At 39.5% G+C, this 14897-nt stretch overlaps 1 protein-coding gene across 1 annotated transcript; it reads right to left on the minus strand.

The window, feature by feature from the left end:
• Window positions 1–3771: 3771 nt before the first annotated feature.
• On the minus strand, window positions 3772–7640 carry Theg (Testicular haploid expressed gene). Its single transcript, XM_035883243.2, has 6 exons — window positions 7487–7640; window positions 7303–7406; window positions 7114–7206; window positions 5449–5569; window positions 5028–5256; window positions 3772–3941 (listed from the first exon to the last, which is right to left on the minus strand). Exons 1-6 carry the CDS (start codon window positions 7598–7600, stop codon window positions 3772–3774), a joined length of 831 nt encoding a protein of 276 aa, XP_035739136.1. The 5' UTR covers window positions 7601–7640.
• Between the last annotated feature and the right edge of the window lie 7257 nt (window positions 7641–14897).

Consider the following 14897-nt stretch of genomic DNA (forward strand, 5'->3'; position numbering starts at 1 on the left):
AGCAAAGGAAGAAGATTTCCTTAATCCAGGAGCTTGCGATCTGACGAACTATATTAGTCGACTGGCAATTTTTCATAACGATGCTTTTTCTCGCGAACGATTAATCGTCGAAAGTAATCCGAGTTATATCGACGCTCGCTATTTCTCCTAGTTGTTGTTTTTTTTATTTTGTTTAGTCATCCAGTTAGGGATATAGCGTTTACGACGTGTTTCGACATTTAGGACATTTTTATTTTTGGATCGATCGATCGATCGATCGATCATATCAATTGATTATTATATACTCGTTGCGAGTCGATTGGACGGTAGAACGATATAATAAACGATAATCATACTCATTAACGATTACGAATTAATTAAATTCCTTCTTGTTTACATCGATTGGAATTATTACACTTTAAGAAAAGATGTAGATTAAACTTTAAGGTAGAAACGTGTAACGATAAGGTGATACGATAAGGAAACACATATTATTTTTGGTATCTTTTCAAAAAATACGAGGCGTAGAAAAGCAAGCGCGAAAGATTTCAAAGACCGCAAAGGATCGAACGGAGAAGGAGCATCAGAGGCGATTTTCCAATTTCCAATAACGAGAAACTCGACTCTCGTTCGCTCGGATTTCGAGCCGTAACCTTTCAGAGCTTTATAACACATCGATGAACGGAGTTGAGACGCGATCGTACGATCGTACGATCGAACATCGCACACGTATTCGTTGGCGACGTAACTTTCCCGAAAATTGCACGTTGTTCTCGTAATGCGTATATATACGTTAAACGAACTCCTCGCGACAAAATTAATTGTGTTCCGAGGGGAACTCTTTTCGTCTTCGGTTACGAATAAAATGTAATTCAGTATTGAAACGGCACGTTTACGTAACAATCTCGAAAAAATGATTATTTATTTCGATTGTAAATCATCGAGATGTTTTTTGAAGCGATCGATCTCTCACTGACTCCAAGCGTCAACTCGATCGTTGGGTTTGACTGCACAGTTTATGGGTTGCTTTTCTTGAAACGATAGAAGCCTACGGCACCGAGCACGTTCATGCGTAAAGCGAAATGACAACAATGCTTTTGAGCTATTCCGAAATTATAGAACACGTGCAAAAGTCGGACGGTCTCTTGTTGTTGAAACACCGAGCAAAGAGAATGAGGGTGGGTGGGCGGACGGAGAGAAAAATAAAAAAGACTCGGCATCGTCGTCTCGCTTTTGGGGGCTTCGTTACGCTCGTCGATTCGTCTAGTTAAAAAGCTTTCCGAAGCAAAAACTCATTCGTGAGGCGAATAGCAAGAAGAACTATCGCTAGCCATATATTCTTCTACTTTTTACGCGATAACTGATTAACTGTAGTAGTCGAGTAGCTGTGAAATTTAGGTCAATGAGATTTCGATATAATTCTATACATAAACGTGATTCTTTTAACGTTATCTGAAGGTCGATTGTACAAACAAGAAGATGGGATCGAACGAGAATATGCTACGACGACGACGACGACGACGATGACGATGGCCTAATATTGTCGAATTTCCTCTGTTTATCATAATTTTATCATGATATAATATTAGGCCGATTGATATGGCCAAAGCGAGATATAAGCGAGAAAGGTTAGATAAGATGGAACGAAAGAAAGGAACAAAAGACGAAAGGGAAGATCCGGGAGGAGGCATAGGTAGAGATAGGTAGGTAGATTTCTCTGTTCGCCGGCGACAGCAGAGCGTAGGAGTGTTCGGACGTGGACGGAATTGCAAGAGGAATTCGCGAAAGCATAGTCGACCCTTTCCATTTATATTCCATTCGGCGAGAGGTCGCTACGCGAGAGAGTATTTGCGAAGGCTCTGCTTGTGCTCCTACCTTCGAATCCTTCCTCTCTCTCTCTCTCTCTCTCTCTCTCTCTCTCACTCTCTCTCTAACCCGCTTGGTCTACTCTCCGTATTACAGACATTCTGTCATCCTTATGCGCGCATACATGCGTTTTCCTTGCAATTCCATCTCTCCAAAGTCCAACGTCAAACAACGACCGAGTTGTACTAACGTGTATTATGACGTCGCGCGACATATGGCATGATCGTCAGAAATCCATTTGACGTATAGAATTTATTATGGAATTGGCACGCCATAAATTCAAATATTTCAGGCAATTAATTCAAGGTAAAAGATTTATGTATCGTTTTCGCCACTCGTACTTTGCCTTTTCTCTCGAGGATTTTTACCTATGGGGGGAAAAAAGTATATGCAATTATATCGACAGTATCGCTGAGTATATAGAATTTGAAACGACTTCTATTTTGCGCGACGTCGTTACAAAATGATTGTGTTTCGAGTTTCGTTAAATTGCTAATTAAAATCAATGAACACGATATAAAATGCACAATGAATTCTAACTGCGTCACTCGGTAATTTTACATATGCCCAGTGCATTCGAATCGAGATAATATAAATTTTACGATCGGCTTCTCTCTCTCTCTCTCTGTCAATATTTTAAATACCGTACGTACGCTTATTAAAAAAAGAGAAACTCGTGAATATTTCGCCTAGTACATAATGAAGATTTCATTTAATCAAGCGCCATGCTAAATAGAAAATATTTCATTGTATACCGTAAATTTGATTGAAAGGGCATGATCAATAATCGTTGGTCGAGCTTAACAATGATGCCGCAAGTCACTAGGTCAACTCACTAGGTTCCTATTAAAGAAAACAAACAAGAGAATAATTATGTAAGGGGCAGCTTTGCAAATTTTTTTGTCAAAATTAGATACTAAATATTTCTTACTCGGTAAATAGAAAATAAAAGTCGCCATCTTTTCGATGAAATTTCTATCGGCAATGTTACGTGACACGTAGCAAAGTCGTTAGACTTGGCATACTGAGAAACATTGATCCGTTATAAACAGCGTCTGTTGCTATAGAGTCCTACCGTCCTACTCATTTTATTTCGTCCAATACTGTTACTACTTCTATCATTTAACTGAGCTAAGAAGAAAGATCAAGAACTTACCGTCCGTCTTCGTTACTAACTTTAGCCTTACTCGTTGGAAGAATTCATAACTCATTGTATAATAATAAAGTTCGGTTCGGATTCGAGCCTCGGAAACAGCAAAGTCAACGGAGATTCGACTCTTTAAAATTGGCTTTTGTCTCTTCGCAAACTCTCCGGGAACTCTCAATATTTTTGATAACTGGAGTCCTTGTTAGGAGTTAGAAATTAAAATGATTGAAACTGAAACTTCTCCAAGGGGTTAGTCATTGCTTAGGATGAATTTCTAAGAGATGGAACAAGAAGAAGCAAGATCCGCGCGATCGCTCGTACAAGAATTTAATTAATTGAGTTTGTTCGTACGAAAAGCGAGGTTAGCGTAATAGTCGCGGTATGTACGATGAAAGGAATCGGAGAAAAAGAAAAGTGCAATTTATAATCCGCACGATATAAACCGTTTTTTCGTAATGGTTCTCCAAGTATTATGCCCAGATCCGAAAAGTATTCTAAGAGAAGAGATGTGTACTAATTAGAATCTATGTGTATACGATAAAGGGTCCAATCGTACGAAGTCGGGTAGACACAGGTCTTAGTAATTACGAGTTAATTTACGGATTCTCCTCGTAATTAGATGAATTTATTATTAAACCTCTTCGGCGTGTCGGACTAACGAACATCAGAGACATTAAATTGATACGTAAAGCGAATAGAGAAAAAGAGAGGATCTATTTTCTCTGGTGAGACAGTTACAGGACGGGACAGTAAAAATAGTAATACACTATAAGAGGCAATCAATATCCCTTATGCTTGTAATTCTTCGGCCTTGCGAGCTTTTTCAATCGTCTCGAGCATCTCGCTTTCAAAGCGGCCGGAGAGACGGTGAAGGCGTCCTCTCTGAGATCCGTTTCCATTCCAGCGGGACGTACCGCGGGCTTCGCCAGGATTAACGTCCTCGGGGAAGCTGCGAAATTAAGGAGCATGCATTCTGTCGCACTAATGCGCCCTTTTAAAGCATCCCCGACAAATGACTCGAAAGAAAATGAATTCAATGCCGGCTGTACTGTGAATAGCTTGACGAATAGAACGACGGCATCCTCCTTGGCCAATAGAATAAGACACGTTTAATCAGGCTCACCTTGTATTTGGGGTAAGGAAGATGGTGTAAGGTAGCTAATAGCTGTGAAATTGCTTCGTACGCGAACGCTACTCTTCTTAATACCAGTCTCGTTCTCTCTCTCTCTCTCTCTCTCTCTCTCTCTCTCTCTCTCTCTCTCTCTCTCTCTCTCTCTCTCTCTCTCTGTTTCTCTCCCTCTCCCTTTCTCGTAAAATAATCTCTCGTTTTCCGTACGTGACGAATATCGTCATCGACCATATACGATCGATATAATAACTATTTCAAATCGAATTTCGTAATATGACGTGACCAAATATGAAGTATCAAACGGCTAAACGTTATCGCGATATTAAACGAATTCCGCCGATGTTATCGTTTTATTCTTCGAAAGCCTCTAATGCGATTTCAATTTTATCGTACCGAATACCTCGAAGATCAGAATCTCGTATCAGAAAATACGTTAAGTTACAAGCCGTAAGCGCTTTGATAATGTTTCGGTCTTTGTGCCCAGAAAAAATGGCACGAGCCCGACGGCTTACCGGGGCGTATTTGCGTCAATGGAATCGTTTTTCCTCCGGACGAGAAGTGTTTAAAGCAATCTTTCAGTTCGAATGAACCGAGCGAAAATGAAGGCTGACCCACATGCCGTGTTCCGAGAAAACGCGGCCTTCGACGCTTGTACGGGAAACTGGTTAGGAAAAAAATTCTTGACTTCGCCGCGGTCGAGGTTGCGCGCTAATAGAAGGGGGGAGGGGGAGAAAAAGAAGGCGAAAAAAAAAGAAAGAAAGAAAGAAAGAAAGAGAAAAAATATGTAACGAAACAGTGATTATCTCCGGCATAGCGCAGTAAAATTCTTGTACCTAATCGACGAAAGCTAAAGAAGATTCTTTGAATAGGACGGACTTAGTTATATGATACATATGATAGATATACCGATTGCTTTCAAGGCTCCTCGCGAAATTACGCCTAGTTTCCGTGGCGTAATAAATTCCAATTCGGTCTTTCGATAGGCGAGCTCCTTCATACGCTCGGTGATCCTGTACCTTAGAGCGGATTGTGCTACCGAAAAGGGATCTCTGGCAAACGGAATCTCACGGCTCACCGGTAAAGCCAATTTTTTTATTCGCCTCATCCTGACCGGTCGCCATCTCTTCTTCGGGACCTACAATTACGTGTCGAACGTCTCTATCGTCGTTTCTTTTCCTCTTGATCTCGATAGCAAAATTTCATTTAGCCGGATACGTTTATCCAGGATGCATCGCAATACGTTGACATAATTTCGGATAACATTAGTCATCTATCGCGATACAGCCTGTTCGCGATTAAAATTGCTTTCGTTAAAAGTGCTCATTACGTGTCTCGGCTTGTGAATGACTTTTGGTTTCGCCAATTTCTCTATGATCTCTCTATGTCGTTTCCAATCGTGGTCCCTCGGAGGTGGCTTCCTAGGCTTAGGAATCCTAAGCTCTACAACGCTGAAAAAGAGATTTTATATTCAAAATGAGTCTGTGCGTGCTTTCTCATTTTGTCGATCGACAAAATGAGAAATTCGAAGAAACAAAAGAGGCTCGTCGTTCAACGAGCCTCCTTTCTAAAATTTGATGCAATTTTGGTCGTCATTAGCGAGTACGTTCAGGTTGCGAGGATCCAAATTTGGAAGATGCCGCGGGAACTATTGGCAGTCGTTGAGAAAATCAAAGCGACGTAGAAACGCGCAAAACAGCAAATTCTCATTCTATCTTTCGAGACAAAGGGAGGGAGGGAAAGAGAGAGAAAGAAGGAGCAACGATTCATTATCACATCGGTCCCATCCTTTATCTTTGACGGAAGCAAGCGATCCAAAGAACCGTAGATTCAAAGGAAATGACGCAACCCTTTTGATAAAAGGAGAGAAAAGGAAAACGGAGAAGGTAAAAGCCAAAGAAAGGGTAACTCGTTTTACACCGTTGCAAAGAGTAAACTGAATGTGCGAGTGTACATTTACGTATGCCGTATATGTACGTACGAATGTCGAGTAAAAGGTTACTCAGGAATCTAAATCCGACTTTATACGGGACTACTCTCTCGCGAGTGGCAAGTGTTCGGAGGACAATCCGATTAGGTTCGACCTCTCGTGAAATCGAGATCGACGTCGAGATCGAAAGATGGTGCGATTCTTCTTTTCTACGGAACGTGTCCGATCACTCCGAGTCTTTTTCCACGGGCGAACGAGAGCAAAGTGGAAACTTGTGCAGGCTCTTACTACTACCGTCTCCCTAGCGACGGAATACTGTCCCTGGGTCCATTCGATCGTTAAAAGATTCTTATTCGATCTAACGAATAAATTTCGTTTCGTTGATGAGTTCATTCGAAAGCGATCGTTCAATTCGATCGTTCTCGAACATCAGTCGCTTCAAGGAATCACCGAAAGTAAACGAACGTCGAAAGCTTTCTCATGGAAAGAAAAAAAGAAAAAAAAAAAAAAAGAAAAAAAAGAAAATTAAACGAACGTTTTCGCTCGTAGCAGCACTTATCGTTTAATGGATTGAATTCTCCCGAAATATCCAACGTGATATCGTAAATACGAATTTTATATTTTCTATCTCGGATATATTGTGTGCATAAATACATAGATATCTAGACGCGTGTACTTCGATTACGTATCTCGATTATATAAGTTTTAGAAAAGTGCTTTGGTGCAGCTTGGCTCGTGGGAAAACGAAGCCGGAGATTTTGCACGGTTCTTAGATCCCTAGCGCGATTGGATTTTATTTCGCGTTTCTGTGTAAGAGCGTTTACTTCTACGCGCGCGTTCGCTCGCTCGCTTACACATACACACACACACATGCATATATATACGTACATACATACATATACACACACACATATATATATATATATATATATATATATATGCGTATATATTTATACATTACGCCGAGGCCGTTCTCCGTTGCCAGGAGGATTCTCCGCGAGAATAATGAGATAGAACGGGCGCGAGCACGGGCCACGGCATTTTAAATTCCAAGTACGAACCCACCGCATTTTCGGCACTGCCAGAACCCGAATACGACTGGTACACTTCGCCGCGAGTGTCTTTGGATGAACTCGTTGGTACGGTGGTGGATAGTCTCTTCTGTATGAAAAATACATTTTATAAGATAGTGCCGTAGGTAAGAGACTGCCGGGTCGGCTTTAAAAGCGACGAGTTAAACGGCTTCGCGCTTACTGAACGTCGTATTTCTTAGTTACATATTTTGGCCGGGCCATGATCTTGATGCGCTTCGAAGCCTTACTCTTTAGTGCCGCGCGAGAAATTGCATTTGGATCTACCTGTTTGACCGATCGATTTTAGGCTCTTGCATCCTCGTAATCGTTTCGAGAACGATGACATTCGTCAAACCTTAGCTTACCACTATGTTCATGTCCGTTCTACGAAGTCTTCTCCAATTTGGACGTGCCAATAATCTAGTGTGTTGCTTTCGCGAAAGATGCGCCATCGCGTATTTGATTCTCTGGGACACCATATTTGCGAGGTTAATACTTTCCCTAATACCGTTAGACTATCGTCGGTTCGATGGGTTAGCCTTAAAAAGACTTTACTCGGATAAATCGCGACGTTATTTTCAATGCACTCGGTAAACATGCGAACCAATCTTTACTTTGTCCGATTAACCCCATTAATTTGGACAAAACGAACCGTCGGAATGCTGATACGAAGGGGAAAAAAAAAAGACAAAAGAACGGAAAAAAGTGTAGATAGTTTGCACGCTCGAACGTACAATAGTGATTTTTTTTACGATAAAAACAATGATCAATAATAAAAATGAAACAAAAGTGACTCGATAGTTAGTGGCAGCGACATTCAACAATTCGCTTACCGATTAAACTCGTTAACAATCTATTTTCAATCAGCGGTATGCGTGACTGGAAATGGACTGCAATTTTTCAGAATTACGGTTCCCATATTGCTTGTTAAAAAATACAAGTCGAGTTCCGGCGAAAATTAACGCGGGAGAGCGAGACAGAGAGAGAACGCGTCGAGCTTTTAATCAATGGTATCGTCATTCGAAACAAATCGGATATTTTGCGAGCGTATGTTCGATAACCTGTTGGTAGATTAGTCACAGTTGTATACACGTTTCGTTTCATTCGTTAACTTCCCGTACAACCACCATCGCTTTAAACGAACATTTTCAAAGAAAACATTGCCAAAATTATTTCGTTATCCTTCGGATCGTATGCGGATAACGTCGACAGCTAATCTGTAGCAAATGAATCGAACGAGAGATGAGGAAGAAGAAGAAGAAGAAGAAGAAGAAGAAGTAGTAGTAGTAGTAGTAGTAACAAGAAACGCGGTGGATGTAATTTCGAGCTTGATTCGGACTTTGAACATTACGAACAAAAGTTCTACCAACGAAGAACTCTTGAGGGACATTCGTTTGGTTTTATTCGTTTTCAGCCGGCTACGAATACGATTCACTCAAGCATTTCTGCTTTCTCTCTTTCTCGTACAAACGTATATACACATATTCTCTCCTCCTTGTCGTCAACTCTTATCCGTTCTCGCTCTCTTTCGCTATCGTTTCGTCTTTCTCTTTCTCTCTCTTTCTCTCTCTCTGTCAACCCCGCATGGGAAATCTCAAATACGAGTCTGTTTACCTGGCACTTGAAATCCCGAAGGATATCGATGATAAGATTTTACCGCGCTCGTTCTCACTCTCTCCCTACTCTCCTCAGCCCAGCTCACCCACTTTCTCTCTCTCTCTCTCTCTCTCTCGTCCTCTTCGTCACAGTTTCAAGTCCTTAGTGGAACAACTTGGAGAAACTATAGTTTATACCACGCGTTAAGTACTCTCGAGGCTTTAACGATCATGTACCACGTAATATGAACAGATTTGCACGTTTAGGCGACTATTAAACGAAGACGAAAATCGGATCTTGATGGCGCTCAGAAGACCGCTAAAAGGGTGCTACTAGGAGTAGGTTTCCTGGATGAGTAGGAACGCCGCTTTTGGAATCGTTTGTGTAGAACGCGCGGGACGATATACCCGCATTTCTAATTAAACTTTAATTACAGGTCAGAGGACGCGGTGTTATTGGTTTCAGCAAAAGGAAATCTCGTTATTAGAGAGCGCTCTTCCGGAAATCGTTGGTCTCCGTGTATGCTGAAAATTCCATGACTGACGATAAAAAAAGAGAGGGAGAGAGAGAGAGAGATATAAAAATGAAAAAAAAAAGCAGAGGGAGAGGAATAGAAAGAATAAAAAATATCTCGTATCCATCGTATGACTATTTTCACGAGGCAAGTTCAGGGCTGGCCGGGGGTTGCAGAATGCAGAACATTGACATGGAAAATTCAAGAGACGGTCATGGGAATTGTCACTGGTCGGACTTTATCGGATTTCTCGTGGAAGCTTTCGGCATTGGCACTGCGACAGCTCGTAGCCGAGACAAAACAGCCGCTGTTTTCTCTGATCAATTTTCTTTCACTTTTGTCGAAGAGGCTAGCGAGATAGGGCAGAGATCGTCAAATTCTTAATTCATGAAACGAGATGAATCAGCGAACTTGTTTTTTCTCTTTTCCTTCCTTTATTATTATTTTTCTCGCCAGAGACGTACAGGTTTAAGTAACACGGTGGATTCCGATTTTCGTTATACCTCGAAGCAGAAACCTCGTCCCTTCTTCCCAAGGGACAGAAGAAAGTAATCGTCAGACGAAAAGAACAAAAAGAGAAGAGGGAAAAAGAAAGGAAACAAATAAAAGAATAAAAGGAAAAAAATAATATATATATATATATATATATAAAAAAAAAAAAAAAAAAAAACCGCAAAAGCAAGAAATTAGAGGAAAGTAGGCAATGGACTTTGCGACAAAGGCCGATGTTGTCGGTACATATTCATGTCTACCAGCAAAAAAGGACTTTCCTCACTTTTACTATCTTTTTTCATCTTTCCCCTTTCGTTTCCTTTTCGTTGACTTTTAAACGCGCCAGGATAAAACCAAGGGGAAAAAGTATCAAGGCTCGCCGTTGCCCCGACGAGTAAAGAGGCGTTGAATAACACCATCCAAAGTTTAATATCTGAAAGTCCTTACCTTTTCCTCTTCTCTCTTCTCCTCTACTCGTCTTTCTCACTCTCGATACTTTCCTTCCCCCGACCCCCCCCCCCCGCCTCTCTCTCTCTCTCATCGTTCTTATCGTTTTACTAATTTAATTCACGTCTTTCGATGAAATTTTTCGCAAAGAATCACTCCGATTGTTTAATTATTCGAACGAATTAAAGACTTTTACTCTTCAACGTGTATTTCTTTAAAAGAACATTACGCAATCGATAACGCTATTGAAGTTAACTATTGATTTGTAAAATAGCTTTCACGAGGGATAACAATAGGTTAAATACGAACGCGTTCTCTTATACGCTTTATAAAAAACGAAGGTTTGTTTAAACGTTCATGATTGATCGTTTAATCGTTCTTAGGAGCAATGAAACGAAAACTCAGCGACTTATCCTCGTAATTGCTTATAATCTTTGAGCACGTTCGAGTTCACGTCTATACACATACACAGAGAGAGAGAGAGAGAGAGAGAGAGAGAGAGAGAGAGAGAGGAAGAGAGAGATACAGACACAGAAGGTTACGTCTAAGAGATAGACATTACGTTTCTTCCGCACTCTTGGCAATGTCTTTCTCTCACATCGATTCCACCCCTATCTCCTACCCCGCTCACTTTTCTCACACTTTTCACGATCTTTCACGTCTCGGAGCCCACCCACAACCCTCCGACCGAAGGATATTAACTCTGAAAAATAGATCTTCCGATAAAAGGATTCAAGCGAATAATATTTTTCTTCCATCTGGACTTAGCGAGCCGCCACTTCTCGACGTTCCGGGTTAAGGAGAAGGGCCAAAAGAAGAAAGAAAACGACCGAGGTTGAAAAGACAGAGAGATAGACGGATAGATAGGTAGATAGGAAAGAGAAAAAACGGAAAACGAAAAGAGTATTTTTATATACCTATACGTGTATATTTTTTTTCTTCTTCTACGTATCTTTAACTCGACGAAGCTCCTCGAGATGGATTAGAATTTTCATCATTAGCTTTTATATCGGCGAATTAAAACGATTGTAGAATTTTTTTTTCAAGGAATTTGAAATAATACGAGTCTCGTTTAAAGCGTTAACGATTTAAAATGTCGAATTCGAAAGAAATTCTTTTTAAACGTTGAGAGAAAAAAGGGAATGTCATGTTACGAAGTGAAATGGTCATTGAACGAATAGAACAAGGGGCTCCCTGGTATCGTCTGGGTTTAATTAAAACGCAGAATGAAAAAGGTCCGGTTACTTTGAATTCTCGCGAAGACCTAAAGGGAATCCACGGTTACGGGGCTCGGTAGCAAGTTGCCTGTTCGAACTCGAAAAACTTCGGCTTCGACCCCATTCGTCGTCGGGATCAGCGTAAAAGAAGATAGGAGCGTAGTCGAGAAAAGTTATCTAGCATCTACGAGAAGAATCGAGAGCGAGAATTCTCGTATTTCTTTCTCTTAAGTTCGTTCGTTTGCTCGGTTCCACTTAGACCCCTCCTTACTACTTTCAGCTACGTCGAAGGCATAATTTTCTTGCTTTCCCGCGAGAAACTCGGCCCTTGTTTGATCGTAAGGTATTCGTTAATTAGCTTTAACAATGCCGATCACGATGCACGTTTCTCAGTGCCCCTTATATGTATATAAATATATATATATATATATATATATATATATATATATATATATATATGTATATACGTGCTTCTATTTAAGAGAATTATCTCTTTCCTTATATTCAACGGGACACATAGAATAACGCGTTAAATGCGTTAAATAAATAGTCAAAAAGTAAAGGGAAGAAATAGGATAGGAAAAGGGAATGGGCACTTGGCTACTGCCAAGAATTGTCTTGTACGCGTTCCCAGTCGGTTATCTCGGCTATTTTATCTGACAAAACTCGTGAAGCACGGTCCGGGTTCTGTTAAAGCAAGAGAAAATTATATCGCGGAAGTTGAGTACAAGACGGGAGGCGCGAGCTTTCTTAAACTTGCCGCGTCGCACCGCCTTCGCACCGGAAACGTGAAGTAACGAGCTGAGATAGCTACGCTTTCGGGGAAGTTTTCTCTTGAAATTGTCAACGTCTCTGTTGTGCTGTCCGTTCTGTTCCCCGTTCTGCTCCCCACCGGAAAGATAACGTTTCTTTTTTTCCTCCTTCTTCCTCTTCTTCTTCTTCTAGGTTCCCTTTACAATTCGAACGGACTTGTAATACATTAACAGTTTCTCGCGCCAACCCCTTTCCTACCTAGAATTTCATTAACTTTACCTATCGATCATTTTAAGATCGTCTAAAAGGCTATTTATCCTAGACGGAGAGACGGTATTCCACATTTTCTTATATACAATATATACGCATACGTAAAATATCGACGTTTCTTTCTGCGTGACTGGTTCGCGAACAAAGGGAGGAATCGGCTTTACAACTTGGCAGACGTTGTTAGATACCAACCGATGCCATTCATTTTTTTCAATTTCCGCTTGGACCAGTTTTCCTCGTTTCCATTCCAAATTAATCGTCGATTAAATCGTCCGCTCGCGCTATACTCGATGTGTAATTCGAGAGAATTTTTCGTCCGAGCACTCTACTACGTATACATTGAAAGTAATAAACGTGAAAATACGATGAAATAAAAAAATATAATCTTGCCGAATTATATTACTTTCCCTTATTGAGAGATGAAATTAAACTCAAATATATCATTGAAAAATCATATGGTCCAGTTTTGAATTCTCTCATTAATAAGTAATCAACAACGCATACGAGTGCGTGAGTGCGTGCGTTCGTCGATCCAAACGCAATTTTCGAACACCGGCTTGATATACGTGCGGCTTGCATCAATAGGATAATAAAAGCTCTCAAAGTTTGTTCTTAAATAGTCACCTATGAAATTCGATATTTCAATATGATTTAATTTCTCTAGATAGTTTAGCAAATAGGCGGGAAAGATTGGTTTCTATGCTGTAAAGATAAAACTTGATTAATATCAAATAATGAAGTCAAAGTTCGATTAGAAAAAGGAGGAGAAGCCGAAAGAACGATAAGGCTTAAGTTTCAACTACAATCTGTTCTTTTTTTCTTTTCTTTTTTTTTTTTTTTTTTTTTTTCGTCCCTTTTCGGTGTACATTCTAGCGGCAGCCACGGTCAAAGTATCGACAAAATCCAAGGATTATGGTATAAGCTCGCAACTCGAAGAGTTGCCCTGGAAGATTAACCCAAGTCTCCTTATGGTGGAACAATCTCGAGTATGTTAGCCTTCCCATCTCTTGAGAAGTTTCAAAAAGGATGATTTATCGATAAGGAGGAAATTGATTTTTGCGTGATTGTTGATTTGTCTCCAAGATTACCTTCAAATCCATTCATCTTTATAAACGCGTAACACCACAAAGAAAACTATCGATGGATATTCGATTTACAAATATCTTATACCTTTCGTAATCATGGAACGACACAAATTTTCTTCTTTCTACCCTTTTCTTTTTCTTTCGTAAGTTTTGTCCTTTTTTACGCGCGCACCTACGCACATACACATACGATGCAGTTAGGAGTAATCCTAATAGCGATCTCTTCATATTTTATGCGATAAATATTATATATAGAAGAGAAATATTTTGTTTACAACGAAATTGTTAATGTTCGTTATAAATTTATTAATCATGATTTCATTGTCCTAAGTATATATATTTTCGATTTGTAAATCATTGATACTTTACCATTAAATCGATTAAAGAGATATATCATTTTGAACGATAACAATGCCTAATATATCGAACGATAACCTGGCAACAAACCAATGAAAAGTATTTTATTTCCGAATACGACGCAATCGAAATAAACGTCATTTCGAAAGACTTGAGAACAATAATTCGTCTTAACCGTGATAAAATAGCTGATTTTAAAGAAGCCGATATTATTTCGTAGAATTTCTGATTGATCGATATTGAAAAGAAAATCAATTGTTCCAGAAATTGTATAAACCCAATATGTCAAGAGAATAATATTCGGTATGATAAGGCGGAATTTAAAAAAGCGTGTCACGTGGTGATCAAATAACACTCTAAATCGATCGATTTATCAGGAATTCGATAAATCTTACATCCGAAAGATTTTAAACAAATTGTTATTTACGATATACGAAACCAATTTTTTATCTCTGAAAAATTTAATTTTTCCTTAATCAACAAAGCATTGCATAAAACATTTATGGTCTATAACATGCTTAGATTTTTTTTGATCACGTTCAGCTTCTTATATATACATATATACATATATACATATATATATATATAATTATTATTATATATTGTATATTGCAATCAATTCTTATGTATGTTTAAATGCCTTATGCTTATTATGCCGACTAATGCGTTCGATGAAAGATTTTCTTCGAACGCGTTACTACCACTCATCGAATTTTTTATGGAACCAACAATATACGTTATCTCTGAAATCAACTTTTGTCCAACGAGTTTAAGTGATTCGTCATACTCTACGCTACGAACATGACGTAGCTAGCACGATTCATCAATTATTGTCGTATTCATTAATGGTGGTCAAAGTACATGGCTCTCGATGATCGCATGACTTCGTACGTTTTCAAAGTTGCATAATTTCTCTTTTCCTCTTTTTTTTTCGTTTAATATTCTTAATAGAATAGATTTTTTTTTTTTTTATTAATTTGACAAACTTCGTTTATCAAAGTGCACACGATGATAATAATACGAATACGCGGAATAAAAATGAAAC

This window comes from Vespa mandarinia, chromosome 6, assembly GCF_050613455.1.
Source record: "Vespa mandarinia isolate Hongniang chromosome 6, ASM5061345v1, whole genome shotgun sequence".
NCBI lineage: Eukaryota > Metazoa > Arthropoda > Insecta > Hymenoptera > Vespidae > Vespa > Vespa mandarinia.